Source organism: Pavona decussata, unplaced genomic scaffold, assembly GCF_977016875.1.
Source record: "Pavona decussata unplaced genomic scaffold, jaPavDecu1.1 SCAFFOLD_136, whole genome shotgun sequence".
NCBI classification, from domain to species: domain Eukaryota; kingdom Metazoa; phylum Cnidaria; class Anthozoa; order Scleractinia; family Agariciidae; genus Pavona; species Pavona decussata.
Window position 1 is genome coordinate 455,983 of NW_028145549.1, and position 21,432 is coordinate 477,414.

The window sequence follows — 21,432 nt, forward strand, 5'->3', positions numbered from 1 at the left end:
CGTCCTAACAGCCGAATTTGGGCATCAGAGAAACCCTGCTCTGCAGCATGTGAGACCGCACCCATACGAAATCTGTGACCCTTGTAACGGGAGGGGGAAAGGCCACAAAGCTGTATAGCGAAGGAAAGTTGAGTGGAAAACCAAGATCGAGTAACTGGTAACCCATCCACTGTCATAAAAAGTGGTCCTGGATGAAAACCTCGAAAAGCCAAATATTTAGTTAAAAGGGTAACAGGACAACACACCGACTGACGGGAAACAATGATTGAAAAGGGGCGTGCATTGTACTGATGTTTGTAATTCCCAAAAGTGACTTTATAAGAAACCAGGTCACCTGTGGCGGACAGCAACTTTGTGATCTGGTGTAGCTGGAGGGGAGGAGATGAGGCCTGTGAAGGGATAGCAGTGATTTCACCCAACCTCAAGAATGTATAGAAGGCTAAGAAGCACATGGCCTGGAATTGACAAATTTGGTAAGGGGACCCCTGAAGCTGAGGAGCAACTAAAAACAGCCTGTGTAAAAGTGGAAGGGAAATTAGTAAACGACTACCAAGGCGAAACCCCTTTTTGTGGTATGCTTTGAGCATTTGACATACATAAAAAACTTTGGTGGGGTCTGGAAGAGACATCAACTTATGAGAAAACCCAAGGGCGGAGACATAGGTATTGACAGTGGATGGGGCGCACTGCTTATCAAATAAGTATGAAATAAACAGAGCCAAAACAGAGGATGAGATAGGTAACCCTGGAAATGGTAGCTGAAATAAATTTGCAAAAAACTGGTAGAAAAGTTTCCATGCCCGTTTGTAGGTGGGTATGGAAGAAGACTGGAGACTGGACCTCAACAAAAAAAGATGCTATGTTGGCCAATTGGGAGGCTGCAGATGCAGAGCTATCTCTGTGGGACATGGGTGCATGTAAGCCAGTGCCAGATGTTTGAAGGTCTGCAACTGCAAACGAGACAATGCATCAGCTAATGCGTTGCATAAGCCTGGAATATGCTTGGCCTTAGAGACAATGTTATTGGAGAGACAGACCAGCACCAGCTAACGTACAAACACCATCAAGTCTTTGTCCTTGCAGGATTGCTTATTAATAACATGGACTAAAGCTTCATTATCAGTAAAAAATAAAATACGTTGGTTGGTCACACAATAGGATAAAATTCTAAAAAGGCAATATTCCTATGCTGCCAGCTAGATGGCCATTTCCCATAGCACCACTGTGAACCAAAAATGGCGCCAAAGCCCAGGCTACCAGATGCATCAGTGTATAATTCAAGCTGAGTTGAAGTACACCATGCATCGGAGAGGAAAAACGAGCGACCATTAAACCCGGAGAGAAAAGTCTGCCAAACGCAAAGGTCCTCTTTAACCTCCCGTGATAACTGGATAAGAAAATGAGGGGCTCGAACACCAATGGTTAGATCAATCAAACGACGCAGAAAGGCTCGGCCTGGAACCACTACTGAACAAGCAAAATTAAGAAGGCCTGTCAATGACTGAATTGCTTTCAGAGTGACTTTATTACGGGTGAGGAATTCCGAAATTAACACGCGACACTTAACAAGCTTCCCATGTGGCAGACGAGCCTCCATCAAAACAGAATCTAATTCGATACCTGCAAAGGTAATTGTGGATGCGGGGCCTATGGTTTTCTCCGGTGCCATGGAAATGCCCAAATAGCTGCATAGCATCAAAAACAAATTAAGTTGATGGTGACAAAGCTCCTTAGAAGGGGCAACAATTAAGAAATCATCTAGGAGGTGCAAAATGTACTTAGTGTTCAATTTCTGTTGGGCAATCCGTTCAATTGCAGTACTAAAGGTTTCAAAGGTTTTGCAGGAACTGGAACAACCCATAGGCATTGCCCGGTCATAGTAATAAAGACCCTTCCAACATATCCCTAAGAGATGGTAGTCTTGTGGGTTAATAGGTATAATCCGGAAGGCATTTTTTATATCTGTCTTAGCAAGAAAACACCCATAGCCAACAGACTTGATGAAACGAATTGCATCCTCAACAGTGGCGTAGGAAACCCGAGTATTCTCAGGGGAAATTCCATCATTCAAAGAGAAGCCCTTTGGAAACGAAAGGTGGTGAATTAGACGGAATTCCCCCGGAAACTTCTTGGGCACCAGACCCAGTGGAGAGACCCGAAACACTGAAAAAGGGGGAGAGGAAAAAGGACTGGCAAGCCTATGGGCAGCAAGTTCCTTGTTAAGTTTTGCATCAACAACTTCCGGATCCTGTAAGGCTGACAAAAGAATAGGAGCAGTACTGGAAACTTGGGAGCCTTCAAAATGTAGGGGGAAACCATGCGTAAACCCCGCAGACAAAAATTCCACACTTGAATGGGTATACCCAGAAAGAAAATATAATAGGTGATCAATTTTTATGGGTGTTGGTAACTGGGCAGGAAATCCCTGGGGATGGGCTAGGGCCACCACTGGGCTTGGGGGGTCCACGAGTTTGGGACTTGTTACCAGAATTTCTGTTGAAGGCACGAAAATTACAATGCAGGGCCCGATGCGGCCCCTCACACTTACAGCAAGTATGCTTGAAAGAACACCCCGAGCATTCCCCTCCCCTATGATATTTAAAATAGTAGCCCCTGGGGAAACTAATAGCCTGATTTAGCTTCCCAGTGCCTGCATTGGACTGTGGTTTACGGGACTGGGAACTGTTCTGGGCCATGAGCCAAAGCTCCCAATGGACATTACCCTAAGGCACAGCGGTGGATGGGGACTGGCGGCGGAGACGAAAATTTTCATCGTAATAGCGCCAGTTGTGGCCCTTAATGGCAAGGTCTTGTAGGTCTTGTATAATTGACCCATATTTCATAAGCCCAGGAGCAGCCTGGGGGTGCTTGCTCGAATAAACAGCTACAAACACATGAAAGGCCTGAAGCCAGGAATCAAAAGTAGAGATTTTCTTTGGCTTGGCAAAGGGCTCGAGAGTTAAGGACCCTTCATCCAAATGCTGGAGGGTGAGCTGGTACCTCCCATTGTGGACAGGAGTTACCAACAGGGAGCCAAAGTCAATATACTGTTCCTCCCAAATCTTAGTTTTTAATTTGAGAGGGACTCTGGCGTCGGCAGGTATGCTAATGAAACTGAAGATGTCCTTGGGTTGAGTGGGAGTGGAGGAAGACAGGGCCTCACCTGCTAGGGAGGATTGAAAAGAGGCAATCGCACCCTGCAAGGACGTTTCTGCCTGCCCAAACACCCCCTCATGAGACGACGCTACGGGGGCCTCTGTGGTGGGCTCTTGTGTCTCGCCGAGCTTCTTGGTGACTTCAGCCGTAACCGTTGCTATGATGTGCTGCAGTACACCAGGAAGGAGAGCGGCGGATGAGGCAGGCGGAGAAACACTGCCACTGATCGCAGGCAATGCATCACCCCTATGTTCACTACCCACTCTGTCTTTGTTCACTGGGACTCCGTCTTCGTGCACTTGACCAGGGTCACCTGCCTGTTGCTGATGGCGACGGCGACGGCTTGGCACGGAGACGAGGGACTCTAGGGCCTGTTGGCTTGGACGTTTTTGGCGTTGTGAACAACGAGGAGGCATCTGTGAAAGAAAAACCACAACAAAGGCAAAGAGACCCAGAGGCCTAAGGGGTATTTGATAATCGACTAGGAAAAAAGGGGGAATAAATTAGAGCAGCAGGTGCTCAATACAAAGAAAAAATAACATACACGAGATCTCAAGTAAGCAAATACAAACAGAGCAACAGGGCTCTAAACAATGTAAAACGACCCAAGGCCGCAATGTTAAAATTTGACATGAGGCCTCGATGAATCAAATGATAAACAGAGCAACAGGGGCTCTAAACAAAGGTAGACATGGGACACCATGCCTCAAATAAACAAATAAAAATAGAGCAACAGGGGCTCTAAACAGTGTGAAAAATGAGACACAAGGCCTCGATAAATCGTTGTTCTGAACGTTCTCTATAACAAAAAGTGTTCATCACCCAATAATACTTAAAACATTCAGATGTTTCCTTTATGCCACAATTAAAAACAAATAGTATGGACTTGGCGGACCCCCTTACATTTTTGAAGCCCCTTATTTTGCTAGATCGCATCAAACATAGATTACTTCATAGAAAGTGCGACGTACGGATTTTTATTCACGAGTTGCAAAACTTCGGAAAACGAACGAGTGTGCGCAGCGAACGAGTGAGTTATCCGAAGTTTTGCAACGAGTGAATAAAGATCTGTACAAAGCACTTTCTATGATGTAATTTGTTTATTATATATAAAGCGAGAATTAAACATGACCATCAAATCAGTTTTATTTCCATCTGAAATTTGATGAGCTTACTTGCAAAAACAGTAAAATTTCAAGAATCTAAATGACCTGGCGTTAAATACTGTTCTCCGGAAACAAGAAGAAAAAGAGTCTACATAAATAATCACTCCCTATCCAAGATAACTGAAAATACCGGGAGATTGCTAAAATGTAATGAGCAGAACCTTCGCTTTTTAATCACTATCTGATTCAATGAAGTAATGCTTACGCTTCGCGCAGTGCAAAGACAAGTCAGGACTTTGTTGGCTTAAACTGTTTATAGCAATGTTAAATGTTCCTCCTTGAATTTTCGCCCCTTGAAATAAAGAAAAAGGTCGTTGTGGCGATTGCTGGTTCCTTGATGATAAACTTACTTCTTCGGTTTGTCGAATAGCCAGCGATCCTGAAGTACTAGCGCTCAGAATGTTGGATATATCCCGCTGCTGTTTTTCTGAAAGCGAACTGTAGTTATTGAGGCTCTGAACATTTTTATGTTTTTCAACTTGTTTTTGACAAACAGTCAAATTCATGGCTATAGCACCAGAACTGCCAACAACTATCGCGTGCATCATTGCCGAACTAATCTGAAAAAATTCACAATTCTTTACCAAGGCTCAAAGATCTGGAATTCCCTTCCTGTTACAAACACTTCTCTGACAAGTTTTCCCAACTTTAAGTATAAACTGCTAGAGTTTTTAATAAAATAAGCACACTTGTTGCACAAACTATATAAGCATATATTTTTTAAGTACGAGGTGGCCTCAGCTATAAGCCTGGTGGTTTCTAGAGGTCACCTCGCCATACATTAACCACTCAATTAATTGTAAATATATTAGAAAGAAAGGCAAATAAACTTCAAACTTCATGTCCAGAGACTTGCATAATGTGAGTCGGAGGAACCTCTTGATCGTTCAGTTTCTGAATCATTCGCTTTCGGGCACTGTGGTTAGTAAGATTTTCTGCGTGCAATCCACCTTTTTGAGCCATAGTCTTCATGAGTGAATTCAACTTGTTTATACCCATCGGCGCTGCCTTGAACCAGGGTTTTGAAGACTGTGCTAGTTTAGTGTAGTTGACGGCCAAGTAAAATAGGCTGTCGGCTGAATTCATTTGCTCTGGCCTTTTAGAGGCAATAGAGATGATAGGCTTTTACAGCATCTCTGTCACTACCTGGAACAGAAAACATTTTCGGCTTCACAGCCCGAGTGTCTTTCGGTTCGGCGCCTGTTCTTGTTTTTGTTTGCCTCTCGGTATATTCGAGAGATTGAACTCCATCCGCACTGGGTTTAAGCTGAACATCTCCCCATGTCATATCTCTATGCTCCTGGCATCCTCTCAAACCAAAGTGCTGCGTGTTTTTCAACCATAAAGTGTTTAATAAGGACTCCGGAGACGAAAGACCCAAAAGTTCTTTGCCGCAAAGAATGTCGACCTCTTCCTCAGTCAGAGCGCGAGCCGCTTTTGTTTTGTTTCCTTTGCCGGCCTTCCTCAATTCCTTCTGCTTCGCAACCCGTGTTTCTCTAGTTTTCCTAAATTCCTGTCCATCTATGATGGTTGTTGGATATCCTTTTCGCCGTAAATAGCGGTCGAAGCTGGAAATAAACGATCTTAATGTTGTTGGTTCGTATTCTCCTCCGTCCTTTTTTTTCACCTCCACGATGAACGTACACAGTATTTCATCGAGCACTTTCGCTTCAATATTTTCAAGTTCTTTGTCTATTTCTTTTGCTCTCAAAAACTCTTTGAGCAAGGAAACGTCTCTGTTCGTTTTGCTCAGAGTATTTTTGTTTGCTTGCTCCTCGATAAATTCAGCTAATGGCAATTGCAGAGGAACAAATCGTGAAGCCGAAGCCATGTTCTCAAATCACAGACTTATGGCGCCGGATTGGCGGGCTCTGTTTTCTCAACCGTCTCTGAAATTTCTCTGAAGCCATTTGATTGCTATGCTCTGATTGGCTAAGTGGTTGGACTCCGCAGACGCTGAGTGGTTATATTTTGCGCGTGTGAGAAAAGCTATACGAGAAGCTGATTGGACGTATAATTTTTTTTCCCTGTGAAATATAGAAATACCAAATTCTACTTACAGCATTTATCACCTGAAATTCTCGCTTTATATATAATAAATTGTTTGTCGTCATGATTTATGACTCACTCCAGTAAAATAATATGTGAGATGTGAGAAGGAAAGTTCATGTGCCTAACAAATGTCCTTTTTCTCTTAGAGTTGATGCCTAGTTATGTTGTGGCCCAAGGAGCAACAGCCAAGGCAGCTTACCATAATGCAAAGGCCCATGGCAAAATACGTGATTGGAGGGTCAATGTTGTGGTGGTTGGTCAGGATGGTGTGGGGAAGACAAGTGTCGTTAGGTCTCTTAAAGGTGAAGATTTTAATCCCAACGAGGCAAGTACAGATGGAGTTGAGATGCATGCTCCACTGAAGAATCCTGGAACTCAACCATGGAAGAATTTTTCTCTGGAAAAAGGAACCACTACATACCACCACAAATGCGCTGAGTACATTAATAGAGTATTGGTCTCTGAATCAACAGCAAACCAAACATTCCAAAAAGGCCATGAGTCACCCAGTGTTTTATCAAGTGGATCATCTGATGAGTTAAAAGAGCTGGATTTAGAAAGCCGTAAGAATAAACTATGTCATAATGAAAAGTTTGATCAACCTTAGACAGTGCATAATTTTGTTTGTTTGTTTGTTTTTAACAGCCATAACCATGTTGGGCGTTGAGCTAATGAAGCTAGATTTAGAAACCGGTAAGAATAAACCCTGTCATGATGTAAAGTTTGATCAACTTCAGACAGTGCATAATTTTGTTTGTTTGTTTTTAACAGCCAGAACGATGTTGGGCGTTGAATAAGTAAAAGTGAAAAATGCCCTTGCAAAAACGCTAGCGCGATACTGGCAGAATCCGGCCCACCGAGGTTTTTGATGCCGGGAATGGAAATCCCGGTAGCATTTCCGGCTTGATTCTTGGCAGGGAGAAAAACTTGCGGTGGCAAAATTCTCGACAGGATCTCAGTTGCAATCTCTCGAAGATTCATTGGCTGCAGGCAAAATTTCGGGAAGCAATCTTGCCAGGATTCTTGTCAGTCAAGCAAAACTCCCGATAGCCAAAATCTCGGCAGGGCCCTGGCGAGAATCCCCCTTAGGGTTCTTGCCGATAAGTCTTCCCGGTGGCCAGGACCTCAGTAAAATTGCAGGGAGAATCTCACAAAGATTCATGATGCGAAGCAAATTTCAAGAGGCCAAAATCTTAGCAGCATCCCACGGGGGTATGAATCTCACCAAGATCGAAAACAAACTGATGAGAATGTTCTACTTCACGACCTGAAATCACGTTCGATTGAAATCTTGAGGAACAAATGTAGTCTAAATGTCTTGTGCATTTCAAAAACTAGAAAAAATTACCTTTGAGAGGCTATTGTTTCAAAAAAGAGTTTTTTGTCAAGTAATTCATAACAAAGCCTGTTTTTCCAGACTGCAATACAGTGGACATCGTTAATTAAATTATTGACCCATACTGTTTGGACACGGCAATTTTGCAGTCTTGTGTGTCCAGTCTTTCGTCCCGGTTAAAATTTCAGAATTAGCATTTCGCAGACACGGGAAAACAAGTTCGTTTTGTTCAGTTTACGGAGAGGCTTCAAGGCCCGTGACTTAGAGAGAATTTAGTATGCCCAAAATTGTTTCCTTTGCAGGGTCCACAAAGTAGACTGATGACGAAAACCCAATTAACAAAACGATTAACTGTCAAAATATTGTTACCCAGGAGCGGCTCACATAGGTTGTACCTTAAGCCTGGTTTACACGTACGACGCAAGCATAATCATAAGCACAGGCATAAGGACAAGAATGTTTGCACGTGCGATAAGCATAAGCATAAGGTGACATACGCAAGGGCAGAAGCATAAAAATTTGCTGCCGCCATTTTGCAAATGGCAACGCCTGAGTAACTAGAATGTACGCTGACAACTTGTCATTGTTTTTCAGTTTTATTTCCTTGCGCTTGTGCTTATGCTTGCATCGTCCCGGGTTACACGTACGACGCAACGACGCAAGCACAAGCGCAAGCACAAGCACAAGCACAAGAGAATGGAAATCGTTCCATTCTCTTGTGCTTGTGCTTATGCTTGCGTCGTACGGGTAAACCGAGACGACGCTAGCATAAGCACAAGCGCAAGCACAAGGCGCTTATGCTTGCGTCGCACCGGTTTACACGTAGGTTTCTTGTGCTTATGCTTGCGTCATACGTGTAAACCCGGCTTTAACCTGCGATTTTAACCCGCACCAAAATCGCAGTACCCTTTTAATATAGACATTTTTACCTAAATTATATTTAGCTTTTACTCGGCGAATATCCGAGATACCTTTTATTTCACATGTCTTTTTGGGGGGTAAATTTGTCCCATCCAGCAACAGTGCACGAGAAAAACGAAATTAAAATCCACGCGACAGAGAAAACGCATTAGATTATGTCGTTTCTTGGGCTCTAGGCATGGGCTTGGGCGCTGACATTACAAAATGTGCGAGCCGTACAACGTTACGTTGTGTTCTCTAGAATCAGACAGCCACCTCTTAGAGTGGCTATTTGCCCTTTGACCAAATTAAGCGTCTCTTTACCCCAGGGTCACCCCTCCTGAGCAGGCGTGTAAAGGGTCAAGCGAGAGTCACATGGCTGCCCGGGCTATGTTTTTTCGCTTGTTTCTATCCGGACGTAACTTATCAATGACATTCATGAGTAAGCAAGGGTTATCAATTCAGTAATCAGCTGATTAGCTCTAAACTTTTCTACCGTTTTGTAATTTTACAAGTGTTCTGCTTCTGGTTTTAGTATCAAGTTTTGTTGGCGTTCTTGCGCTTTTTCTTTGGGGATTTCTGTGTGTTGGGTGTGTTGGTTTTTTGGGTGTATGTCTAGAGTATATTGGTTTTGATTGGCTGTTATGACAACTGGCTGCCGTTCATCATCCCAAAAGCAGCTGAGAGATTGTTGCAAATACATTCTTGGTCGTTATCTATTTAAAAGGGGTATTTGTTTAAAGGGAAGTTAAGTCACAGAAAAATTACTGAAAAGTAAAAGAACAAAAAGCCACGTGAAAAATAAGGAAGACATAGGGAAGGTATAAACATGATTTATTTTTTTGATGAAGTAAATTGGGTAAGCGTTTTTCATGCTCATGACGTGTTCATGCATGAAACGTCAGATAGTGTTGTTCAACGTCTGTGAGGTTTTTCTGTCGAAAGCTGATTCTCTAATTTTAATGAAATCAAAGATGGAAATTTTTAAATAAGAATATTTTACTGTAGACCTAATTACAAGGGTAATATTCCTTAGTTTATTAGATTATCCTCGGTTATCATTTGGCATCTGTTTCTCAAAACTCGCAAGTTTTAAGAGCGAATTGTCGATTTTTATTCTGGGAAGATTGTGAATTACGGCCTTCTTTTATTTGACTTGGTGGTTTATCTTCTAGAAAACTCTGAGGGCCACAAGCCACACACAGCACTGGGGGAAAATAAGGTAACCGTGGTTCTAGATTGCTGGTGATTAGTTAAGAAAAAAAGACAGTTCTTGGAACAAGAAATAGAATAATTGTTGAATCATTTAGGCACTGTTCATGTTCAAAATTCAACCACAAAGGAAAAAAAAGATCTCGAAGAATGAACACTATAAAACGATCATATCTAAACATTGTCTACTGCCGACGGTAACAAGAAGGCTTGCATCCCAGACTAGAAAACTATTGACCTACATAAAATCAACCACTAATAAACAGACCGGATTGTCTTAAGCCGCAAACTAAGTTAGACGCTGTTTGAATAACTGGCCCATTGTCACTAAAGCCGCGGCCACACGAGCGATTTTTTGGTCGCGCAGGTGATGCGATTTTTTCAAATTTTGTCGCGTCGCCAGCGCGAGAGGGTGGCTACACGAGTGACAAATTCTAGCGAGTTTGGCGACAAATTGAAAGCCGCGTGAATCGCATACTTCAAGAGACCTGGCGCTATAAACAGACCGACTTTTGGACCGTCCGAAGCGAAGATATTGTTTTTCGCCTTTTTGCATTTTCTTCTTGACGATAAAAAGCAAACGAAGGAAAAAGAAAATTAAGAAAAGGTCAGGGTGGTTCCGTTCGTGGCTCGCTAAGAGAAAGGAACAAGGATTTTACCGTCAACTTCTGGCGGAAATTTCAGTCGTTGATATCCCGGCGCTTCCCGAGCTATTGCGGATGACGAGGCTTAGTTGCAGGGTGGCTACACGGGCGCTATCTCTACGATTTTGTCGCGAAAATTTCAATTCTGGCGACTTTTTTCTTGCGATTTTTTCACCTGTCGCGTTGCAAGTTCGAGGGTGGCTACACGTGCGATTTTCATCTCGCGCTGGCGACGCGACAAAATTTGAAAAAATCGCATCACCTGCGCGAGCAAAAAATCGCTCGTGTGGCCACGGCTTAAGGTATCAAGATTCTGGGGATGTGAGCTGTGTTCCAGTTTCGACTTAGAACGAAGAGTAGTCTTAATTTTAGATAAACACTTTAACGCCGCAAAGGAATCGATAAATATGTAGAAATTGTAGAGGTTTTTCGCTGTTAGGATGTGTTCAAAGCATATGCTGTTTCCAATCTTAGTCATACCGATTCCCAAGAACTAAGTAAGGATTGATATTAGACCAATACTTCTTCTGCTTTGTTTTTAGATCTTGTGAAAAAATTAAGGATCGTGCATGATATCACATGTGTTTGATATTGAATTCATAATAAGACTGTGAAATAATGGAAAGTAACCCTTGGCAAAACTCTTGCAGCTTGGGGAACATTTACCAGCATATAAAAAAGTAACGTCTTAACGCTTGTTAAATTAAATGAGCAAACACCGGACGCCAGGTCTTCTCCAGAAAAGCTCTCAACAGGGATTGAACCCATGAACTTTAGATAGCAGGATGGAATACAACCACATCGGCCTCTCATCGCTCCCAGCCGTGAAGGAGCTTTAGTCGAAGGCCGACAATTTTATAGCGCTTTTAATACCTTTCGTTTATCAACGCCTTCATCCTTACCATTGCTCTATATTTTGCACTGTGGTGTCGTTCAGTTGTGTTTCCAATGGCTCCACCAGACGATCACCTTGCTGTAAGCAGCCGAGACCAACTCCGCCTGAGGAGACCTTCCGCGATTGTTCAACAGTCTTCTACTCCAGCCAACTCGTACAAAGGACCCGAAGTGGAAAGATGATCAAACCCTACATCAAAGCTGAACCTTTAAACACTGATCAGAATGACATGCTTCGAACACTGAACATGCTTTGAACACAGAAACGTATTTTGAGGGGACGAGGAATGCAGAGTTTACGAGTGATGAAATGGTGGAGCCCGCCGGCCACTACACGCTTCCCGGCTCAGTAGTTTAGTTCTTTCCCCTACGGTTACTCAGTACTTGAACTCGACCAACAAATAAAATAGTAATGAACTTTTTCCATGCGCCGAGTGCACTGCTATATCAGTATTAGCTACGTCAGCAAGCTGTATCTGCCATTGCTGTCAAGAAATCAGACAACTGTTTACCGCACAAGTCCACGGAGGATGGAAAGCGTTGTTAATTTAATAGTTCAAATTGCCGTGGTTCCAGCCTCTCCCTATGGCCAGATTTCTGATTGGTTGACATGGCAATACCACTAACCAATACCAATAAATTTTTTTGCACCCTGTGGGGTCTTGTAAAATTCGGTACAACAACAGCAATTATGCTTACTTAGAGTCAACCTCATTCACAGGGTCTCTCCTCTTCACGTCCCAGGAAGCGAAAAGAGGAGAGACCCTGAAAAGGAGGTTGACTTCGAGTTATCAATGAATTCTCTGTTGTTGTGGTTTTGTGGTCATGAAGTTTTGAATCTAGAGGGATGAAAAGCTTGATTGAAACTTATTGCCTGCGGTAAACATTCCCCTTATGACTCTGGCTATTACTTTCTACAGCTTATCTGCTGTAGGAGGGTACTGTGATTTATGTTTGTTAGTCTGTTCCTTCCAAACAAACAACGACCAACTATAGGATACCTATGCACCAGAACATTTGTTGGTAACCTTTTTGAGGTTAATGATTTTTTTGTTCTGATTTAATCTATCCCTAGGCATCTTTTGGAAGCCCAGGCAGCATACCAGATGAAATTGTTCGTCTCTTAGAGGAACAACAAGATAACGGCGTCTGGCCAGTTATTAGCGATTTTGCTGGCCAGGCTGTTTATCATGCCATTCATCCCATTTTCATGTCACCTGAAGCAGTCTATGTCCTGGTGTTTGATCTTACAAAAGATCTTTTTAGTACAGCCCAATGTAATTACACCAATGATACAAACCTAGAACATATGATAAGGTGGCTGGATTTAGTCCACTTATTAAGGCCCTCTGAAGATGGTTGTAATTTGCGGCCTCCTGTGGTTCTTGTGGGAACACATGCTGACGAGCTAGTTAATCCTGATGAAAAGATGGATGAAGTGAAGGAATTCCTAAAGCGAAATGCATGTGATTTTTGCAAACACATTGTGAACGGATTAACTGTAGAAAACAAACTTGCTGGTCAGCGTTCTATGGAAGGTGAGGAGGATCAAAGAATTATTACACTTCGAGAAGTGATACTTAAAGTAGGAGAGGCTATATCCTGTAAAACAGATGAAGTTCCCTTAAAATGGCTTGAGGTGGAAAACGAGGTCTTTGATCATGTCACCGCCAAAAAGGGAAAGAAGTATATGACGAAACAGAAATTCAAGATGGAAATTGTTGACAAAGTCATCCCTCCGGACCTCCAGGGTGACGTGCAACATCTTTTACATTTTTTGCATGATCGTGGTGCAGTAGTTTATCATGACTGTGGTGGTAATCCAGACGATCTGGTTGTGTTGGATCCACAATGGCTTATCCATGATGTACTGTGCAAGATAATAAACGTCAAAGAACGAGACGAAGGAGAGGAAGACGGCATACTTTTGTATCGCAAACTGCTTAAAGATAAAGGCATTCTTCATGCAAAACTTCTCCATTATGTATGTCAGAACCTACAGCTTGATGGCATTGAAGACTCCCTGATTGACATCATGAAGAAGTTTAACCTTCTTTTTAAATCTAAGAACAAGGATGGCGATGTAATTTACATTGTTCCTTGTATGGTGCCAACCAAGAGAGCAGAAGACCTTATTTGTCCAGACATCCAGGGATATGAACCTGTGTTCATCACATTTAGCACTAACTACGTTCCACCTGGTCTGTTTTCTAGACTTCTTGTTTTGTTTGGTACGTGGGCTTCATTAAGAAAAGACTGTGCAACGCAAGACCTTTCTTCTAACGCCACTAGGGTTTTTATTGGAAGTGATACTTGTGTTGGATTTGCTTGTTTTAAAACTGTCATCAAGATCCACATTTGGACGATGAACAAATCCTACCCAACTGAAGCGGAGCCCTATTTGGCCTCAGAAGTGTACAGGTAAACTATTTATTGTGTTAAATTGATGACAAGTATGAAAAAGTTATCACCTGCCTTGCGCAAGCACGACAAGCAGAGTTTAATTTCAATTTGTCCAACACAAAGCAAATCAGCTACGTAAACAACAAAGTTTTTATTCTATTTTCAGGCTACTCAGGCTAATGATTTTACCGTGACATAATCCATAGCCCGGTTGATTTTATCATTTCAACATTGTAATAAAAAAACTGCAAATTTGGATTGAACATCAAATGAAATGTCTGCCGTCTCAATTACCCTCACTGGGTAAGAAATTTGCCAATGTTTTTAGCAATTTTGATCTTGTACCTCTCCAATAATTGCCGATAATAAGCATTATTAATATGTATGATTTCAAGAGGACAAGGAATCATTATATCCCAAATTTCTCCATTTATAGAATTTTAGAGGACAGCCTAAAGAAATTAAAAGAAGAGTGTCATTGGCTGCGTGCTGTGTCTTGGAAGATTTGTGGTCAATGTAAATTGTGTTCTGATAAAGTTGACGAGAGTGGAGCTTGTTTCCGGCATCAGAAAATAGAATGTGCCCATGACGACTGTGCCCACTACGTTCCCGTTCCCGAAGACATAAAGAATCCTTTCTGCTGTACAAATACCAAGGACCAAGACTGCTGGCTGACCCCCACTTGGATTCAGGTCAGTGGTGTAACTGTTCAGCAGAAATTGACATGTTATCATGCATGTATGTCATGTATCATTTTCAGCTTTTCCGTCCAGCAATATTATCGCGAATGGAACTGTTGATGTACTTTTTGGAGTGGAATTAGAGTATAGTTCTAAAGTATACATAAAGCTTCATTTTTCAGTAAATTCCGGCAATGCTTCTGCAAAATTATACATCATAAAAGGCTTTGTTTTATCAATGATTATATACAAGTATATTTAAATCTAAGAAATTTCAATGCACACTTATTTTACAGGCACTTTGTTGGGGCGTCCCTTCTGAAGAACTGTCTGGTGAGTTAGCTCCTTAACATTGTTACAGTTGGGTCTTTAAAAAATGGGACCGTGAGCTTCCCTGAGGAACTATCCTTTCTGTTTAAAATGTGTATTCTTCAGCCCTCTTCGTTTAGAACAGGGGCACCCAACGACAATTTTCTCTCAGATCCTATGAAACGATATTTTAGGCGATCTGGAGTGGCTTTAAAGCTCTATAGGTCCATTTTAGGCAGCGCTATAATATTTTTATCTCTTCGGTCATTTTAGGGGAACTTGAGTCTTTTCGAAATTAGTAGGGCATTTTTGTCCATTTCCCGAAAACCTTAGGTCTTATTTCCTTTCCGAAAATCTCAGCTGACCTTTTTTCGGTACCCGAAACAACATTTTTATCAATCCAAAAAACACTAGGCCTTAAATTTCCCATACCACAAAAGTTCGTGATTAAAACTCCCTTTAGAAAATTGTAGGGGATTAAGGGCCTTCCGAACAGATAATTTACCGAAACGATCCGTTGGGTGCCCCTGTTTAGAATACGTAGTCGTTTTACGTTTTTAAGTTTACAAAAACTTCCGTTAACATAGTAATGTTTGTTAAACAATTTGTCTTTTCTTTGTGTTGCTTGATCTTACTGACTTAAACGATGGCTGTACTTCTGGTGGTAATGATGACATGTTTATTTGTCTATATTTGCATAACGGGAAATTGAAATTGATAATGCATAACGGGAAATTGAAATTGAAGACTACAAATTTTGGTAGGTTTTCATCATAGTTTATCGTTTGTCGCATGACTGAGTCTCTTTGATACGGATCGCGAAGTCGACCGCTTCATAGCTTCTCTTCGTCGGTGTCCAGTAGCCATGTATTGGTATATGTAGCACCGCGGTTGTCGGTGATTGATGCACTTCGATTCGCGCTTTGGTTGTTGATGTTTGAAAGAGTTGGAAACAATAGGACGACAATTGATACTTGATTGCTGTGGATTTTTTCACATCTATTTTAACGATCCCTTTCTAGGATGGGGAAGGGGGGAGGGGGGTGGGACAATTCCTTAGCTGCTTATAACTGCTGTACGAGAGGGGGAATAATACTCATCATCATCCTTCTCATGACAGTAGCTGACAGTATCCGGTAGGCGGATCACAAATTTTAAAAAATTCTACTGGAAGCTCAAGGACATCACGTCGTAATAATTATAATTTGAGGAGACCTGCATTGCTTTTGAGGATCACGTAGATATGGGTCCTTGTATCTGCAGATAAAACCCTTGAAACGTTATATGGTAAAATTAGTGGGAGCAATATTGGTTTATTACGCTCTTATATATGGGGTTGCTGTGTGTGTTTGCTATTGTCGATAGGATCACTTATATATTACGTGTGTATTATTACCTCTTCCAAGTTTATCAAAGATAAAATCGTTAAAATTGTCCGTGATGTAAACAGAATTTGTAACCGATTAACAATTAGACGGGGAGCTCGAGGTTTCTATCGGCTAATAAGCCAACTATCAAAGACGATAGAAACTGAGAGCGAGCCGTCTAGTTGTTTTAGCATACCTCAGTGATCGATCTATGAAGAAGAAAAATCTTTTTATTTCATAAATTTTGATATATTTGTGCAATGATGCATGCTAAATCGCGCACGCTCTGACAAACTGCCGTCTATCGATCGATAGACGGCACCTGCGTAGCCAATCAGATTGCGCGTTACGCGATAGTCGGTCACTGGGGCGGATGATGCTAATTACCGTTATTGTAATCACAAAAAGACGGACTTCCTCCAGTGGCGGGTTAGAGTAGCCTTCCCCTGAAAACTTGTCAGCTAAACTCGACCGGATAGATCTTGCTGCAGATCAGCAATACATTTCTATTCAACACGTAACCCCCTGTCAAAACGTTAGGTTAAAGAAAAAAATAAAATTTGTTTTTAATGTTCTTGTTATAAAAAGGCAACAACAGCACAAAACACTACGCTAGCATTTGCCAAGATAACTATTTTGTGCAATATTGCATTCCTTTAGTGTGCTGTCATGTAAATCTCTAATTAATAGTATTAATGAAGGAAATTTTCTCCTGATCGACGTTGTAGATAGAAAAAGACCGTTCCCTTCTAGTGATGGGTTGAAGGAGCCTTCCCCTGAAGCCTTGCCAGCTAAAGTCGCCCGGAAAGATCCCGCTGAAGGTGAGCAATATGTTTCTACTCAATACATAGGATGGCGGATCTAAACGAGGGTCCCCACCCTCCTAGTTTTTAGGACAAAGCCGTGGTCCGTAGGAACGGGGCGCTGAGATATTTCGTTTCGCAAAAATAAATAGCTAAATCAATCAATGACTTTATTTAAGTGTCGAAGTATTTAGCACTATTGTGCTAATTGGGGACACTATAAATCAGTGAAGTAATAGATCAAACACGAGGAAGAGTGTTTCCTCCGATTTCCAAACACCGAGAAGTAGGTTGGAAAAACGAGGCGCAGCCAAGTTTTTCTTAACCAACTTCGAGGTGTTTGGAAGTAGGAGGAAACACTCTTTCGAGTGTTTGATATAGCTTCTCAAACTATTGATAATTCTTGGAGAAATTCGAAGCATAAGCTCACAAAATTTTATGATAATTAAGATCACATTTCCAAACCTCCTTCACGGTAGTGGTTTCCTTTGTTTTCTCTTTATGAATTGTTAATGAGTTTGAGAAATAAATCTCTCAAACTCATTAATAATTAATCAAAAGAAAACAAAGAAAATCACTACCGTGACCGTGGTTTGGATATGTGATCCTAATTACCATAAAATTTTGCCAACTTTAGCCTTGAATTTCTCCAAGAATTATTGTTCATTTGAGAAGCCATATCAAACACTCGAAAGTGTGTTTCTTTAGATATCCAAACACCTCGAAGTCGTTTAAAAAAAACTCGGCTGCGCCTCGTTTTTTCAACCTACTTCTCGGTGTTTGGATATCTGATGAAACACGCTTTCTCGTGTTTGATATATTACATACTAAATGAACATAACATATGTTACAAATCCCAACTGGTGGGAGGCTAATCAGCTTGACGGGTCTACCGTGAAACAAATCCAAGTGGTCAGAGCGGGACTTGAACCCGGGGCCTCCAGAATACAAGTCCGGCGCCATAACCCCTAGGCCACACCACCTCCGCGAAGTGAAGCACATGGAGCGTTTCAGATCGCCCCCCACCCCCCTCCCCCACTTTCCTCAAGGTCTGAATCCGCCACTGACACAACGTCTGTCGAAACGTAGGTGAAAGTAAATTTGTTTTTAATGTTTTTGATAAAAAAAGATAACGGCAACATGAAGGGCGTTACTTAGTTGCAAAGATATTATTACATTCCTTCAGTCTGCATTTCTTGAACAAATAAGACTAGTAAGCCCTTTTCGATATATCAAAATTCAGCTTGATCACTAGACCAAGAGGACACAAACAAAGGAAATTAAGTACCGAATCATGTTCGGTTTTTGTCCTCCAGACCTGGATATCAAGTTGAATTTTAATATTTCTAAAAAAGCCTACTGTATGATTTCTATTTTACAGTGAAAGAAGGCACTCCCCCTGATGAGGTTCTAGAGGAGCTCTCACATCGTATTTGCAAGGTGTGGAAGACACTTGCTCGACGTCTACAATTTGATGAATCCAAAATACTTGCATTTCACAAAGAAAATGATGAGTACGCAGAAAAGTCGTATCAAATGCTACTACATTGGAAAGGGAGGGACGGTTCAGCTGCAACTTACCAGGTCTTATATGACGCTTTGTGCAATAAGCTGGTAGAGCAAAGAGAATTGGCTGAAGAATTTTGTGTTGCCACTGAAAAATAGTCAATGGAGTGAGACGAGTGGAATTTTGTAAGGCTGTCTATGTGGTAGAACAACGCGTTTTCCTTAAAATCTCATTTTTAACTCGTGAATGCGCGCATGCGTAATAAACGAGTTATCGCAATGTTCAATCTCGTCCCCAGAGCCCGCATTTCCCTTATCCAGCGAAACGGGCCGGGCAACGTTGCCTGTTCCGCTGGATAAGGGTAACGCAGGCTCTGTGAACGAGATTACGTAATACATGTATTCGGAAATTTCAATCGCTCGTTCCATCGGTCACTCGTTGGGCTGTAAACTTTTAGCAAGCTACTCATATGGGTCGCTGAAGTATCTCTCCTCCTTCAATTCTGCTGGTTTCAGCAAACATGAAAACCTTCAAAGGAACTAACCCTAAAATTCCGAGGAAATACCGTGAGTGAAAGAACAAGAATAAAATAGGAAATTTCACAGTGCGATAAATCTTATTCGGCAACAATGTAATCCATGCGAACAGGACGTAAACACTGACAATTTGCATTCAAACGCACAACGCTTCACGGATTTCTATCCCCGGCTACAAAATGTACACGTTATCTTTAAGGATCCAAGGCAATGTCGTGAGCGAAAGGCTTAGAGTAAAATAGGAAACTAAAACTTTGCAGTAAATTTCATTCGGGGTCGAATGTGAGCAATAAGATCGATTCACCGGAAAAATTAAAGTGAATCATTGTATAGCGCAATTCGAGGGATTTGATTGGCTTAGCGGCCATGGTAATTGAACCATTATACCATAGCCGAGAAATGGCGACCATTAAATTGTCTTCTGGTTGTACTTGCACAGCGAAATCAGTAAGATCTAGCAAAATTTCTTGATTGTTTTTAATAAAACAGTTATTCCACTTGCGCTTGTTGGATATGAGATGATTATAGCCAACTCGGCGCTACGCGCCTTCGTTGGCTATCTATCATCTCATATCCACCGCGCGCTCGGGGAATAATTGTTAAACAACATAGCGCGCGTGCTTCCCTATCTAATTCCTATTGGCGTCATCACGGTACATTTCTCAACATACGCACAGCCTTGCGTCCATAAGGTTACGGAGTGTGCAAATCAGTTAAACTTGGGTTTCCGTCGCTTAGTTTTTACAAAGTTCCCCAGAAATGGACGGAAATAGTGAAGAACTACCTGATTTTTTTTTCTTGGAATTGAGTCTTCTCCAACTATATTGTGCACAACGTAAACATCGTGATGAATCGAAACTCTAGTTCAAGTACTAAAACATTCTGTGGGTTTGGAAACTCGTTTGCTTACATTTTCATTGACTTTAACTTTATTCAAAGAAGCAAATATTCATTGACAGTTTCGATGAAACATTCTCGTTTAGTTTGTAACCAGTCAATAAGAACCTGTTTTTCTGTACAGCACATTGAGATAATTTTCGGCGCACTACTTTGTCACTTTGTTATAAAAGAATTGGTTTATGCTTTTAGCTGTACTTACATGTATATCGACTTATGCATGCACTTGGGGAGTTCAGCGAGCACTCAAGAAGCTAGAGTTACTCTCGGCTACGCCTTCGGGCAACTCTTACGCTTCTCTCTTGCTCTCCAAACTTCCAGCGCGCATCGATAACTCGATATACGCACGCGTAAGCATGAACCAATTCTTAAGTGCCAAAAGTGCGATTTGTAACTCTTACAAGTTTTCGTTTTTTATACGTATTGTTAGAAAATGAAACAATTTACCGAAATATATTGTGCATACTGCGTAGCTATATAAACAGCCTCTAAGGGCAATCTGAAGATTTGTATGACTTTAAGAAAACTAATAATAATTCTGTAAATTTTGTAGATATTTTGAGTTTTGAAAAATTTTAGTCAGGGAGGGATAGCCTCACGGTTTCACCTTTTCAGGTGTTTTTAACTTGCATTTTGTGGTTTCTCCATGAATAAAATATACCATGTTATGTGATATTTGGACCGTTCTTTTCATTTTGTTAGGACAAATAAAAAGTAAAACCGATTCGTATGTCAAAAAGGAGGAAAACAGTAGTCGCAAATTTTAATCGCATTGATATCCAAAGTCTCAACTCGGAAAAAGAAAACGTACCTTTTTTTTTAACAAAAATCCAAAAATTATGAGTTCAGTTTCTTTCTTTCTTTATTTTTTTACCTTTGCAAAGTTTTGGCAAATTCATTTGTTTGTGGTAGACAAATTCATTTGTTTGTACTAGATACACACTCCAAACTAAAAAGAATGTGGCCGGCACCTTTGCGCTTTGCAACTCATTTGGGCTCGTGTTATTCTTTCTACAAATAAGCCGATCACGAGCTTCAGTCGAAGCCAAAACATCGGTCGAATTTTATTCTTTAACAATTTTCGAGACTGGAAGGTGAAATTTCTTCTTACCTTTATACATCCCTGAAATTTTGGCTTCCTGAGCTTGAGAGACAAAAAGGCAAAAAGTAAAATTTCAAGATCTCTGACCTCTTCCGCTGGACTTCTGTATTAAACCTCCAATATTGATCTCTTAACCCACACAATCGGAATACGAATATCACCAAATTGATGAATAATACGTCATCAGTTGCCAATCACATGCACGTAAGGCAAAGTCATCTTCAACAAATGGACTGTAGCTCCCAATACACATGCGGACCTACCAAATTTTTTCCCGATACGACCATACGATTTAGCGAAATGAAGATTTTTTTCTGGTATACGAACTGTATATTCCCACTGTAAGTACATACGGTACTTTTGCGCGGGGACTATGATGATGCCTCCTCGGGCAAAAACCGAATCAGTGATTTCATCTTTGTTGAATTTAGGAAGGCAACCGAATGGCAATTATGGATAAAGCGAAAA

General features: G+C 41.4%; 2 protein-coding genes, 1 long non-coding RNA gene and 1 pseudogene across 4 annotated transcripts in view; 3 read left to right on the plus strand and 1 right to left on the minus strand.

Annotated features, from left to right (window-relative positions):
• The window catches only part of LOC146467419 (putative serine/threonine-protein kinase pats1), a 63,481-nt gene that overhangs the window by 6,862 nt on the left and 35,187 nt on the right, over positions 1-21,432 (plus strand). For both annotated transcript variants that reach the window (XM_085125911.1, XM_085125910.1), the window contains 2 exons: positions 6,521-6,937; positions 9,786-9,832. In XM_085125911.1, the coding sequence (XP_084982037.1) occupies positions 6,521-6,937; positions 9,786-9,832 (464 nt within the window). The remainder of the gene's footprint in view (positions 1-6,520; positions 6,938-9,785; positions 9,833-21,432) is intronic.
• Positions 841-2,052, minus strand: LOC146467420 (uncharacterized; annotated as a pseudogene).
• Positions 3,255-3,939, plus strand: LOC146467421 (uncharacterized). The gene is made up of 2 exons (XR_014867745.1): positions 3,255-3,671; positions 3,819-3,939. It is a non-coding gene; the product is annotated as an uncharacterized LOC146467421 (long non-coding RNA).
• Positions 12,422-19,245, plus strand: LOC146467422 (uncharacterized). Its single transcript, XM_085125912.1, has 5 exons — positions 12,422-13,781; positions 14,200-14,455; positions 14,740-14,776; positions 16,848-16,940; positions 18,304-19,245. Exons 1-5 carry the CDS (start codon positions 12,571-12,573, stop codon positions 18,585-18,587), a joined length of 1,881 nt encoding a protein of 626 aa, XP_084982038.1. The 5' UTR covers positions 12,422-12,570; the 3' UTR covers positions 18,588-19,245.

What these genes read in the sequence shown, in the direction of transcription:
- LOC146467422 (XM_085125912.1), top strand. Translation starts at nt 12,571, where the DNA reads ATGTCACCTGAAGCAGTCTATGTCCTGGTGTTTGATCTTACAAAAGAT. An exon ending in TTGGCCTCAGAAGTGTACAG is followed by an intron (nt 13,782 to 14,199) that starts GTAAACTATTTA and finishes CTCCATTTATAG; the next exon opens with AATTTTAGAGGACAGCCTAA. An exon ending in CCCTTCTGAAGAACTGTCTG is followed by an intron (nt 14,777 to 16,847) that starts GTGAGTTAGCTC and finishes TCGACGTTGTAG; the next exon opens with ATAGAAAAAGACCGTTCCCT.